This window comes from Manacus vitellinus, unplaced genomic scaffold, assembly GCF_001715985.3.
Source record: "Manacus vitellinus isolate BGI_N305 unplaced genomic scaffold, ASM171598v3 scaffold_12_pilon, whole genome shotgun sequence".
Taxonomy (NCBI): Eukaryota; Metazoa; Chordata; class Aves; order Passeriformes; family Pipridae; genus Manacus; species Manacus vitellinus.
In genome coordinates, this window is record NW_021938949.1 from 12,875,458 (window position 1) to 12,889,975 (window position 14,518).

A 14,518-nucleotide genomic window follows, 5' to 3' on the forward strand; every position below is an offset into this window, starting at 1 on the left:
ATGTGTTTTTATTCCCACATTTTGTTTCTAATACTAGAAGCCTGCTGGAAGGCTGGGGAACAGTTGCTAAAAATGTGAATAAAAATTCTAGAGACATTAAAATTAGTGTGCCAGTCATTCTTTACTCTAAATGTAAAAGAGGTAGCTCATAAAAATTCAGCAGAGAAACTCATTAAAATGAGTTCAAGTTGTTAGTCTATTCCAGTAAAGTCCAGTTAATACCCATAAATGTTTCTTATATCTAGTGAGTGGCAACTTTTTCAGTATTTCCTATAGAAAAAATAAATAGAAGAGATGTAGAATTCCAGCTGCTGGCATTCTGACTAATTTTAAAAATGAAGATGTGTTGCTTGGTAAAGTTGCAATCCAGCAAAGCTTTAAGCATGTGTTTCTGAGACTAAATGGGGTGCACAAAGTTGAACACGTGCTTAAAGCTCTTCAGGATGTAGAGCCACATGTCAGCAAAGCTTTAGGAAAGGAATAGTTGGGATGTAACATGAGCAGGGAAATGGGTGTGTAACTGTGTCTGTGGTGGGGTCTCCTCACCCCACAGTGCTACAGATGCAATTCTGTGTGTGAGTAGTCCCTTACACGGAGGTGTTCAGAGGGAATTATGGTATCACTGTCTTTATGTTCATTATGGTTGGTCTGAACTGCACTATTTCTGCATTATTTTAAGAGTTTTTGAGTGGAGTAATAAATCTCTTTGAACTATTTTTGAGTGTGGTTTTTCGTTATGATATGTCACTTGGGATGTTATTTTTTAGGATATTCTCTTTAAAAAATATCATTTTAAACGTATTTTTCTATGGAAAGTACAGCTCAAGACAGGTACCCAAGAAGAAATGCCTCAGTGTTTTGCTAATGATTTCCAGTATGTAACTTGTACTCTTTGTACAGCCATACTCTGTATAAATATCCTTAGTGTGTTTATAAGGTTTTTGTTAAAGCCTTGTAACCTGTGTGAATTAGGAAATAGTTTAAAAAAATCCTTTTTTTAATCAGCTCTTGACACCATTTAGTACTGATGTGTCAGATTTGCTGTTATTCAGATCAGTAATTTTTTTCCAGTGTTTCTGTAGTTTGGCTCATGTGTTTTAGGTAAGTACTGAGAGCTGTTACAACAACTGTGTGTGAAGCTCCAGAAAAGACAAAACCTCACCATTTTCTCCTTAATGTGTTCAACACTAATTTCATTTGCAGTGTCTGATTTCAGTTCACAGTTTATGAGGGTAGAGCTCACTGACTGTATTTCTAGTAAATACTTAATTCAAGAGAAGTTACTGCTTTATGTTGCAGTCTTTATTATTTCTGAATTTGTATGGGTTATTTACAGTAATGTTTCTTTATGTTAATGTCAAATAATACAGCAGCACTTGCATACGAAGTACTGAGTGTTTGCAAAATATAAACCATCTTTATGGGGATTATAAATCTTCCAATGTGAATCAAGCCTTAAATAATTCACTCTACAGCTGTAGATGGTTTCAACCAACTTTCTTTGCTTCTGTGAATAACAGTGTAATTTGTGATTTTTGGAATGAGATCCTCCCTCCTCTGCCAGATGTTCCACCCTTCCTCTGTTCTGCCAGTTGAACCATTTGATGGCTCTTTCACCAGGTCTTGTAGAATGTGCCTGATTTTAAAAGCTGGGCACGCAGGACTGGGAAAACAGAAAGGTGGAATCTCTGGGAAAGGGTGAAATGCAGATGGTTTCAACCTATTCCAGCCCACAGTTCATCTTTCTCTGCTTTGAGAGTGCTCTGAGCAGGAGCAGGGGGGGAATGTGGAGCCCAACCAGCCATCGGACGTGGAGCGTGGATAACTCACGGGAAGGTGCTGCCCTTTCCTGCAGACTAAGCACAGGGAGACTCCTGGACACACACACAGGTCAAAATTCTGCTGTTTCTCAAATATCTGGGGCAGGTGGAGCCAGAAGGTATTCCAAAAGATACAGTTCCATAAGCATCTCTCATCTGCCTGGGGGTTCTTGGCATCTGTAGCAGACTTTTGAAAGCCTAATCCAAGCCTTCTCCTGGCTGGCTGAGGAACGTGGTCAGGAGAGGAACAGGTTATCAAGGAAGGATGGTACACAGAGCATTTGTGATGGGTAAAGTGGAAGCTGAGTTGAGAGGTGATTTAGTGATACATGGAGGATAGAAACAAATTGAGAATTCAGGGAGAGGAATCAGGAATGGTACTGAAGTGATCTGGGGAAGAAAGGAATTATGATCTGATCTAGAAAAGGAATTATGTAAAAAAGGCAAGAGCAAAAGAAACCTGGACTGTAGTATTTATATCTGACCAGATTATATTTAAGGAATATCTTGTTTTCATGAGAAATCAGTATTTTCCAACAGAGTGTCTAACCAAGCTTTGTAGTATTTTTTTTTATATTTTGAGTGCTGCTCAAAAATGTATCTTTGAGGAAAGAGTGGGATTGCTTAGGTTTTCCAGCCTGTTTTTACTGATTTATTCATGATTAAAAACACTGTGTGTTTTAGTGTTAGTAAATAGATCAAACCAAAGTGTTTTGAAACATACCCTAATAAATGACATTGGATAACTGTTAAATGATGGAAATGCTACAGATCAGAAGACATACTAAAGCAAGATATTTTCTGTTATGCTGCTGAAGACCAGAAATGTCTGCTATACAGATAAAAGTATTATGTAGGAGAGAAATTATGGCTCCAAGTGTTTTTAGGCTAATGAGTTCATAAATTGACTGCTACTCTAGTTGTGATGTGTTCAGGAGAAGAAATGGTCAGTAAGAGCTTTTTCATTAGAGTACTGCAGAGGGATAGAAGGAGAATATATTGAAAGTATTTCAGCCTATGTTTTAAGGATTTTTTTTGCATTCTGAAGCTCATGAAGTTTACTCCATGACTGAAGAACATCTTCAGCTGAGAGGAGAGAATTATTCAGCCACTTGGTTGTTCTGACAGAACCCTGTATTTAATCTCTGTGCCACTGGACCTAATTTGCCAGTAACTGATTTAGCTTTGGTAAACCCTTGAAGCAGATGCTCTGGTGGTGTTGTGTTATTATTTTAATCATACATTTATGAACATTATTTTCCTAAATTAATATGATATTTGGAAATAATTGGTGGAATGAATGAAGGTGTTGCAGTCAGGTTTTCTCATTTTTAAGTCTACATTTATGACATTTATATCTTTTAATACATGAGACCTTTTTCTCTGTATAATAAATTTCTGTTAAGTGGTTCTTGAGATTTTAAGTATTTCTAAGGACCATTATGTTTCTTCCTTGATCAGCTTATTCTTGGTTACTGCCATTTCTGCATAAACAGAGGACTTTTCCCTCTCCTTTATAACTGAGGAAAATGAGAATGATGATTGTTTTTTAAGGGGAAGGTTTACTGGCTTTTTTTTACTTCAATTTGTATTACAAGAAAGATCCCAAGAAATACAGAAATTAGATGTGTTACAGCTGCTAAGTGTAGCAATTTGTGCCAAAATCTACTGTAAACAATGTTCTATTTCTTATTTATTTATTTTTAAACAAACAGCTTTGTAAGGAATGAAATATTGGAACACAATAGTTTAACAGATAAGAGTTCTTTGAAAGTAGCCTTAGGCAACATAAACTCTCCTGACCCAGAGTTTCTGCCCTGTTAGTCTTTAGCTAATTTCAGTATGGAAAATGGAATTCCAGTTCATTTTAGCTTTGGAGATCGTGAGAAATTGGTTCTTAAAGCAGCAAGGGCATGGACTGGGGATTATAGCATTAAACTGTTTAGAACATCAGAGTTTTCAGGCAGCATACTAATAACATCATTTTTCTGGTTATTTTAGAATATGGGTGTTGATCTGGAGATTAAACTACATCACTTATACTCTTGGATCTGTATTTATAAAAAAATAATAAGTGATATTCCTTCCTGTGCTCTTACCCTGTTCACAGGGAGTATTAATGTCCTTGTTAGAAGAAATGTGCTTGATTTGAGAAGTTAAAGTTTGGCTTTTGTTTAGTAAAGAGTAATTTCATCTTTAACCAATTTATTTATTTTTGTGTTACAACCATAATACCATGTATGTGGTGTATCTTCATGCTTAATTTCCAATATTTAGGAATCTTGGGGTTGATATTTTGTGGTTTGCTGAGGAATTTTTCTTCCTGAAAGTCTGTGCTTAAATGCATGGAATTCAGCATTCTTTCAGTATGCAGCTTTGGTGTTTCTATTAAAAAAACACCCCAAAACACTTTAATTCTGGGGAAGATCCTGCAAGATGTAAATCTATTACAACTGCTGTAATTGCATTCACACTGGGATCTTTTGTCACTGTTGTATCAAAAATCAGGTCACAATGCAGAGTGGGCTGTAAGCAGGTGAGCAGTGCAGTGTGACACTGTTCTCCCTCCAGGAAAGTGGGAAAACTTTTCCTTCTCCCTGCTTCACCAGAGGTGTAACTTGGAGGGAGGGGGTCATCATCCTGGAGCCCTGAATCTGAGGAACAGCTGATACAGGAGTGATGAAACAACTGTGCTCCTTCCCTGCTTTTTCGAGTGTGTAGTAGAAAGGAATGCTTTTAAGCCAAGCAATTACACATCTGTGCCCAGTTGCAGAGGCAGCTTTTGCTGGAAGGATGGCCCTCACTCTGACCATAGAATAATGCCACATCAGTGGAGAATAATTTATGTGTGTTACAAGAGCTGGCAAGAGCCCAGAGTGGTATTATGGGATTGCCAAAACCTCGTGTCACTGTTTAGTTAAGGGAGATGAGCAGTTGTACCACAGCACATGTGAGGAGTACACTCTTTCAGGGCTGTAGCTGTGAGTACCTTTGGGAATGCCAGCACAGCCTTCAGAATCCAGGGTTGTAGCTCACCCAGTGGTTTTGTCTAAGCAGGACAGCAGCACTATAAAAAATCATCTCAGTACTTACCCCACCACCTTTAATTAGCCCTTAATTGTGCTTTTGTTGCTATTCAAAATGTCACATCATCCAGTGTCAAGTGAAGTGTTGAAGAGACGGTCCCATGGACTTGTAAACCAGACACTGGTTTTGGACCAGGCCTCTCTTTTCTTTCTAGTTAAAGGAAATAGAATGGATGAGAAGATTAAATACTTCTAATAGCTTTGAAGTAAAACCAGTTGTTTGAGACAAATATGTGTCATAAAGCTCTGCCAGGATTTTACGTGGTGGGTACATGGTTGGAAATAGGAAACAAAAGAATATTGTAGAACTCTAAGCACTTATAGTGTAAATCAGGTAAAGACTGCACGGTAAATAGCTGCTGCTCTAGGATGTACAGCAAGTTTATTTTTTATTTTTTTAATTAAACATTAACCTGTCACCTTCTAAATTTTTCTTTTGTCCATTAGTGGGTTAAATTTTAAAAGTTTTGCTTTCAGAAGTTAAGAGGAACGAGTTGACTGGTTTCCATGGGAGCTAATTCAAGTTATTGTTTGCATTGTTAATATCTGAAAGTAGATGTGTTGGTGCAAGTCAATATGCAGCAAAAGGTTTGTGAAAGAGGGTTTTCTAAATTGTCCCAAGGCTCTGAGTAGGGCCTGCTTAACTGGGAACCACCTGCATGAGTGCCCTGAATTTCAGGTCAGGTATAATTATTTTGATCTTTTCGGGGCCCTCTAAATGGAAGTTGCTAGTAATCTCTAATTCTGCTTACCTCATTTTGAATTCATGTCTAATTAGTATTTAGTTTATTGCTGAATGTGAATAGTATGTTGAATTCTGTCCAATAGAAGTTGGTTGTGTTTTTTAAGAGAACAGCAAATATTATAATAATAAGGCTTTGCTAGTCTCTGTAACAGTGTACAGAAATAAAAAGAAGCAAAGTATCTATTTTTCCAGAACTTGCAGTTAACAGATGTGATTGTGCCAGGCTCTGTCCCATTTGTGGCAGGAGCAGAGAGCACGGTCAGCGGGAAGCAGTCCTGCACTTCCTTCCTCCCTGACTTCAGTCCTTGTGCTTTCCTTGCTTTGTTCAGTTCAAGGGCTTGCTTTACAGGCAGTCAAATAAACAGAATAGCACCTGCAGCTTAGTCATAAATGGGAACATCTCGCAGTAGCCAACAAATGAAATCATGTTGTCCTCCAGCCTTTCCTGAAATGCCTTCACAGCTTTACCAACAGTCATTTTTAAGGTAGGTCAGTATTTTGGTTATCAAAGGACTCTGAACACATACAGGGTTTGTGAAAGGCTATGATCCAGTTTATTGATAAAAGTTGTTAATTATTGCCTGAACTTGTAAAAAGCTCTGTGTAGGTTCTCTTCCCTTTTTTTCAATAAATGCCCACTTGTAGGACATGACACTAAAATGTGTAGCAATCCTATGATGTGTTCATATAAATATTTGACCCTTACTCCAGACTTGAGCTATCAAGTGCTTTTATAATACCAAAATGAACACTTGGGTTTAGATTTTTTCATATGTTGTCAACTTCAATCACATAAATAGATTCTGCTGGCTACACTTTATGTTTGCTGGCCACAGAAAATCATGGAGCACATGGGATCTTACTAATTCCTTCCACAAAGTTCTGTCATAGAGCAGAAGAACTGAACTTGCTTTTTGGCAGGTTAATCTGGGTTGATCTTGCAATTATTTGAACACTGCTGCTAAGTGCTTCACATTAAAGCTGATATTAAGGACTTAGGAATTTTTGTTAATTGGAATTTGAGTAAGTTGCTTCTGAAATCATATGTCACTAGGTTTTATTTGTTTTATTGTAAAAAAATTTCTAATTTAAATGTGCAGAGATTTATGAGGATGAGAAACTAAAAGCATCATTTGTTTGCACCCCAGTAATGCACATGGTGTCTTTTTTGTTTGGTTGGTTTCTTTGTTTCTTTGTCTTGCTAAATTTAGGTATTATAAAACTGACCTTGTGTTGCTTTCTAAGCTGTCTCCAAATTAATTTGCTGCCAGTGTTAATATAGGCATTTTAAAGTAGAATATTAAAGCAAATGTAAAATATTGACAATCAGCATCATCTTCATAGACTGAAAAATAGGAATGACACATTTAGATTTTTCTGACCATTTGCAAATGACATATTTCCATGCACTGTGTGTGCAACATCTACACAAGATACTACTTTGTTTTACCTTTCTAGTTTAAAGTATTTTTTATGAAGCTGTTTATTTCAATAGAACTGGTGAGGATGTGTGCTATAGCAGCGTTGTGTTTGTTTGATCCAGTTAATCCAGCTGAATGATTTACACTGCCATAACATGAGCATTGCTGATCAAGAATATCCACAGAAAAGATGAGATGAAATCAAATTGTGCCTGCTCAAAAGGAGATTAAAAGTAAAAAGCTGTTGAGTTGCAGAGTTAGTTACAAAATTTAATCTCAATAAGTGATTTAGTAAAAGGGGAAATTTTTCTGCACTGCTGACCAGGCCAGTGTGGACTGTGTTCCTGGAAGGAGGATGGCATTCCAGGCACTGCTGTGATGGGAAGCGTGACAGAACCTCAGCTCTGTCAAATACTTCTGCACATTGTTTTTTTAAGAAATTAATAGTAACAGGGAGTTTTGCATAATGAATAATCCAAGATGATTACTCATGGTTAGTCAGCACTGATATTTCTCATCTTTTTCTGCTTTTGTATAATTACCTCAGTAAAAATAGCTGTATGATTTAAATCCTTGTTGCTTTGTATTTTACCACAGAGATCAACTTCATTAATTAATATCTTGACACTGTGTTTTAACTGTAGGATTGCAATTTCTCTTTCAATATAATAATTTAATGTCAGTTTTTGTGTCAGAGTTCCCATACTGTATCCAAAATACTTCTAATGAGAGAGGCTGGATAAGAAGCCAAGTGCAGGAGTTGAAGTGTCACCAGGCTGTCACTACTGAGGCTCCACTCTGGGAAAAGGAACAGCCTTGTACTGTGTGAAGGGGAATCTAAAATGGTTGAATATTCTCGAGATTTTTTTCATTAAAATTGTCTTCTGGTCTTTTAATCCACTGCGAAATACATGAAATTAGAGCAGAAACCTCAACAAAATAAGCATTGTTTATGCAACAGAGGCAAACGTAATTTGAGACATTTTCTCCAATCAGTGAAATTATAAATGACAAAAATGAAATAGAACAACATATTCAGTTAATTTACTGATAATCTAGATGATTATTAATAGCAAGTACTTTCCATGTCTGTTATTTTTTGTACTCAGTCATAAATTCATCTTCAGTGGTTCTAAGTGCTCTATCAGAAAGTGGATTTGAAACCTACTGGAAAAAATGAAAAAGAAAAAACAACTAAAAACCTATTCTGCACCAGTTCATTGTTAAAACTGTAGTGCTAAATGCAAAAGGTTACTTTTTAGATTTTACATCTTTCCTATTTTAAAAGCACCAATATATGACACAGTGCAAAAGACAGGTCAGTGATTTGGAAAAATACCTGTAAATGGGTTTTAGATACTTTGTAAGTATTGCCAAAGCTTTTTTTTTTAATTACTGTTATTTATCTTTCAGTTTTGTAATGAAAAGTTACTCAGGACCCTTTTTGCTGAAGGAATTTAATAAGATCTCAGCTGTATGATGGGATGAAATTGTGCATATACAGGGTGTGTCTACCGACAGAGCACGGGGCATTCCAGAGGTCACAGGAACCTGTGTCCTGGACTGAGGAGCGTTCCTGCCGCTGGAGCAGAGCCGTGGATTTGGGGTTGCTCCAGGAAGTGCCTGGAGATGCATTTCCTGCAGCCAGCCCCGGGAGCTGTTCTTTAGTTTCGTGTTACCCCTTGCTGGTGGGCAGCGTGCCCAGAGGAGTCATCCTCTAGAAGCTCTGTGCCTTTGCCTCTCCTTGAAGTGGGTGTTTCATCCCCAGGGCCTGTCTCTGGGAAGTGACTCTCCAGGCTTCCAGTTCCCGGATTGTTCAGGGAGCTGAATGTTCCCGTGGACTTGGAGTGTTCATGTCCAAGATCCTGGGAAGAGAGGGGGAACTGGGCATTCCAGGGGGCTGACCACGGGCACTGGGCTCCTTTGGAGATGAGAAGGGAGGTTTGCTGAGGGTGTCTGTGCTCTGGTGGGCCCAGCAGAGCTCTGAATGCAGAGTCCTGGCCCTGCTATAGGAGAGAGGAATTGCAGGTTGGTCTCAGTGTGACTTGGCACATTATCTCAGGTGCAGGTCACTAATGCTCACTGCTCACATGGAAGGAAACTGTAACAGTCCCAAAGTGCTTACTGTGATCTCCAGCCCCACTGCACAGATTTCCAGGTCTTTCCAGGCATTGGCAGGAAGATTGAAGAGTTTAATGCAAACGACCTTCCTTGGCAGCCGTTGGGAACCTGCTGGATCTCCACTTACTTTTGAAGTGTCTTAATTAGTGTTTAGTGTTTTCTGGCACTTGGAAGAAAAAAAAGTAAGAAAACTAAACCACACTCAACATTTTGCAATTCTAGTATTCTCTAAAGACTCTGATGTATTACAAACTGCAAGCTACAGTTAAATTTTACTGAGTTTTATAAATGTAGAAACTGATTGCTCATGTTCCCACCATGATTGTGTAAATCCTGTTCTGGAGCCTGGTGTCTAACCTGGTGGCTGGTAATTCAGTTAAATCCTGCCCTGTGTATGGTGCCCCAGGCCCCTTGCAGGTGTGAATGAGGGAGCAGTGCTAAGGTCAGCCATGGGACTTGGCCAGAGTTGCAATGCACTGTGGTTCTTGAACTGCTTTTTTCCAGTGGATTTCTAAAGTAAAAGCTGATTTCCTACCTCAGTGTCATCCAGATTTCACAGTTTGTGCTGAATAAAATACCAGTTCTAATGTCTCAAGTAGCAGGGAAGTATGTATTTCCCTCCCTTATAAGATTTTTTCTAAGGAAATATACTTTGTCTTTTGAAGATAAAATGTTTAAAAATAAAGGAAGCGTTTGTCTTCAGCAGTTAAGAAGATAGCAACCACCTACAATCTGTGAGAACACTTACATAAGGCTCATGCATTGTACAGAGCTCTCCTTTGCCAGGGCTGGAACACTCTTTCTGTGTACTTGTCAGAGAAATGTGAACCACAGCCCTCCTTGCAGTGCTGCTGCAGGTTCTATTTTGATAATCTATTCTAAAGGTTAAGTAGGAAAATAATTTTTTTCTAGTTTTCACTTTACTACTCTCAAACGTTTCACTGAATTCTGCATTTAAAAAAAATCCCAAACCAAAAAGCAACCACCTGAAATCTTTTGGGAACAGTGGAGTATTTTTATTTCAGTTGCCACGAGTAAGTTGGTATTGTGCTTTCCAACAGTTTTTGATACCAAATGTAATGATGGTTCATACAACTTAACCTTTAGATTTCTTAGTTTCAAGCAAGTGAGTGGAAGCCCCTGAAGTGACAACTGAATTCTGTCAGACCAGCCTTGTACAAAAGGTGCTTTCTTGGACTGTGCAGAGTAGAATGCTGAAACTTTAATAGTACAGATTTTTTTTAATTGTATTTCTCCTGTACGTGTTTTTACTGTTGAGATTCAGTTATGTTATAAATACACTTTGTGTATAGGTCTGCTTAAAAGTCAGGGGTTCCATAGATAATGGTTACCATCTGTAAATGCAGATGGCAAATATAAAATAATTCTTCAAGATTGAGGAGGCTTCAAATAAATGAGAAACAGGAGGCAAATTGTTATCTTTAATATAAAATATGATGGTATCATGGTATATTACATTCTAAATCAGAGGGATTTCTCACTTTTGCACATGGTTACTGGATAAAGTCTTTACTGTGCAAGGTTTGATTTTAAACAAGGTGGACTGATGTGTTCTGCTGCTGGGTTTTGTCTTTGAATTGCTGATGTCCAAACAATCAGTTACATTGGAAATGTCAGAATGGAATATGGCTTTGGAAGACTGAAAAGAATGGGAGATGTTCTGCATATCTCGAGACTCATTTCATGTGGAGTAAATGCTGCTGCTCGCAGCACCCACTTGGTGAAAAAGCCATTGTACTCATCTTCCTGAGCAGTTCAGATGAACGTGCTGAAAAGCAGTGGTGTGGCAGTGCAGCAGTGTAAAAAGATGTTGTTTACAGAGACACGGCTCCTTTCCTCCCTATTTCTTTGTCTGTTTCTTTGTTTGGAAAGTTATTTATCAAAATGGTTTTTAAGTTTCCCAATTACTTTGTCAATCAATGAGGAAAACCTTATGCCCAAGACAAACTAGTAATTTCATGGATGCCAAGTTTAGGAGTTCTCTTCAGAAAGCTGAAGAGCTGAATTCTTCTTTAGAGTCTAATGGACCAAGAGAAAAGCATCAAATTAATTATTTATGTTTTATTATTGCAAATCTTCAATGTATCATCATAATATTTTTTAGATGTTCTGATCAGTGATTCAGTAAGGAGCTGTAAGGATACTGCTTTATAGATTTTTTCCCTGCTACAAAAAGCCCTTATAAACGTTGTGTGGAGGTGTGTTTTCTTTTTTAGGGGAAGGTCAAGAGAATTTGTTGTTCTAAGCTCAGAAATATTTCCGTAGTTTGATACAGTAGCAGTTCATCAGCAGTAATGAAAAGAATGAGAGCAAAATGTGATTTGAGATCTGACTGAGGAATTTGAGGGATTTAGGCTTTCTGGGAATTCTAGAGCGTCTCTCATTCTAAGATTATGTAGCAACGTTGCAATAGGGTTCCAGTCATAGCAGGAGGGTTGTTCTACTGTTAAAGGATCACTTGGGAAAATATCTGGATTTTAACAGGAGAAGGTAATTGCAATAGCTGAGACTTTACTGTGAACTAGAAACTCTGAAATTAGGGTTAGAGTTCTGCATTGGAGAACTTTGGCTTTAGAGTTTTCCTAAGGATGAAGTTCATGTACTGTGTGAAACCACAGTGCAGACTGGGAGCTGAGAGTGCCCTGAGCAGAAGAGCAGTCCTGTGTGGAGGGTGGGCAGGGCATTCCCAGCCAGGCTCCCCAGGGGGGGAAATCACCTGCTGTGGAGGTTTCAGACCTTGACAGGATGAGTTCCTGAGCAGGGGGGAACTCCAGGGGACTGGGGGATGGACTAAGTGACCTCCAGAAGGTCCCTCTGAGCCTGATTTACTCACGTTCAAGCTGCAGATCAAGCTCATTTTGTGGGGGAAGTCAGGCTTGTTTTGAATTGTGCTGCAGTCAATCCCATTGCACTGCATGCCCTCTTCTGAGGGGAATCTGGACAATAAACCCACGTTTACATACATTCCTCAAACAAACCTTAAGAAGTGGATGTGTAACTAGTCCAGCAGTGTGTTGTAAAGTGATCAGAGTTAAGCTGGTTTAATTTAAAGCATGATATTTAGTTATCTGTCATGGGGAAAATAATTAATCAAGGCTAACGTGCAGCATAACGAATGTTAAACCTTCAGTACAAGAAGGTGTTTCTATGAATTTCACATGGATTTGAAAGCATGAGTACAGCTCATGTGGCTTAATCTCTTTGAGAACTGACTCCAAGGCAACATATAGCTAATAAATTGTGGATCAAATGCTGTGAATATGAGCAGATAAGCAGCTAAATTTTCTCTCAAATTCTGCTCTGAAGAGACTTGCTTAGTTAATAATGTACTTAATTTGTATGAGTGAGTGGGAGTTTGGGGAGAGTGTAATGTCAGGAAATCGAGTGAGAGCTGGGTGAATTGTGCTTCTGAAAGCTAAGAACAAAGAAAAAAAATCTTGCATAAGAGTAAGTTAATGTGTCTTCATTTAATGTGAAAGCACCAATTGGTAACTCGGGAAAATAATGAAAAATATGCATTTAACCATCATAATTGTTCTGCTGAGGTGTATATATCAAGCAGTACTTGCTTATATTTCTTATTTTTCAATTGACACCTTCAGAACAGGATCCTCTACCTCTTTTTCTAGTGTAGGCCATTCTTTGGTGCTCATGATAATTTTTTGTCATCTTTATTTTTTTAAAATATGTAACAGTTGAAATATTTTGAGTTTGGTCATTGAAACTGTATTTTAAAAACCTTGGAATACACCCCCCAACATGTGTGGTATTTCTGTGCAGCATACTTGAAGCTTGAAATGGAAGGCTGAGTATGGGCAAGCAGTAGTGTTTCTTAAGCAAAAGAATTAAAAATTAACAAACAGTCTAACGATAATATTTCTTCATTTTTATGAATCTTCTTGAATTGGTAATATTGTTCCAGTTTCCAAAAATCCAGGGATGGACTTCACTGAAGTCCATACTGATTGATTGAAATTTTAATGACTTGATAGTTCTGTGAGCTATGAAAAGCCTGCACCAGTAATTCATCGTTCTGTCTGTCCTCACTGTAGATTAAGTACCACATTAATGATAGGGAGGAAAGAAATAATAAATTGGGGGGGTTATTCCACTCTGTATTCTACAATAAGTAGCTAGTGTGCAGTAAAATTCATTGTAAAACATTCATGCCTAAAAGTCTTCCCTGCTGGAGAGCTGGAGGAGCAATTAGTCCTAACATAGTCCTGAGGCAGTGTGAAGTCCTGGATTAATACTGAAGTTGATTTGGGGTACAAAGGAAAGTCGTGCAGTGCTTCAAAGTACTCAAAGCCATTTGTATGTTATCATATATTAATTCAGCATTCTCTGGTATAAGTTACTGAAAAAAGGGTGTTGTGCTGACAACGGGGCCGTGTCAGGGGTCAGGCACAGGAGATCCTGAGGGTCCACAGTGGAATTGCTGTGCCAGGTGAGCAGGGACACTGTCCTGCTCCTCAGAACCAGTCCACTGTTCAGTTGCCTGTCAATACATTGCTTAACTCTGTTTTTGCAAACCCGTAGTATCTGTGGAGAATCAGTAATGACATCCCTATAATTCTAAGGTTGAATTTTGCATGTGAAGGAAGCGACCAAACCCCGAACCCGAACTGAAAAATGCCAGTGTGATCTACGTTTGTTACTCAAGTAGAGTGTGCTTAAGAGTGCCCTTGTTTTCCCAGAGTGCAGAGGATTGCCCAGCATGGATCACCTGGGGCCCGTGGATGCCGAGGAGGACTCGGGGCCCCCTCCCCGGCTGGCCCCCAGCCCGCACAGCGAGGCCGTGGCGCACGAGTTCCGGGAGCTGTCGCTGCAGCCCAGCCAGTGCCTGCCCCCCCTCACCGAGCGCAAGAATGGTGAGTGCAGAGCCCCAGCTGCTGTGGCCACAGCTGCTCGGGAAGCCTTGGGGTCACTTGGCTCAGTGTCAGACAGAAAAAGACCATTATCGAGAAATGGGGGTTTTCTGCCAAAGTAATACGGAATTGATGCTTCACGTTGTATCCCACAAAGCTCAGCTCGATATTATATGTTGAAAACAAACCCCAAACATAATATATATCAAATTTTATGTGTTTGGGGTCCTGGGTGGGTTTTGGGGGCCCAGGGGGAGTTTAAAGGCCTCAGGGTAGTTTTTTGGGGTCCCAGATGGATTTTGGGGTCCCTGGATGCATTTTGGAGGGTCTGGGAGGGGAGGGTCTCAAAGCCCCCCCAGGTGCCCTGCAGGAGCTGGTGCAGGACAGAGGACTTTGAGGGGGTCCCTGGTGGGGATTTGTGGGGTCCCTCTGGCTT

At 39.1% G+C, this 14,518-nt stretch overlaps 1 protein-coding gene across 4 annotated transcripts in view; it reads left to right on the forward strand.

Moving 5' to 3' along the window:
* The window catches only part of MRTFB (myocardin related transcription factor B), a 67,536-nt gene that overhangs the window by 2,180 nt on the left and 50,838 nt on the right, over positions 1-14,518 (forward strand). For all 4 annotated transcript variants that reach the window (XM_029957747.1, XM_029966012.1, XM_029957746.1 and 1 more), the window contains one exon: positions 13,912-14,085. In XM_029957747.1, the coding sequence (XP_029813607.1) occupies positions 13,932-14,085 (154 nt within the window). In that variant the 5' untranslated portion in view covers positions 13,912-13,931. The remainder of the gene's footprint in view (positions 1-13,911; positions 14,086-14,518) is intronic.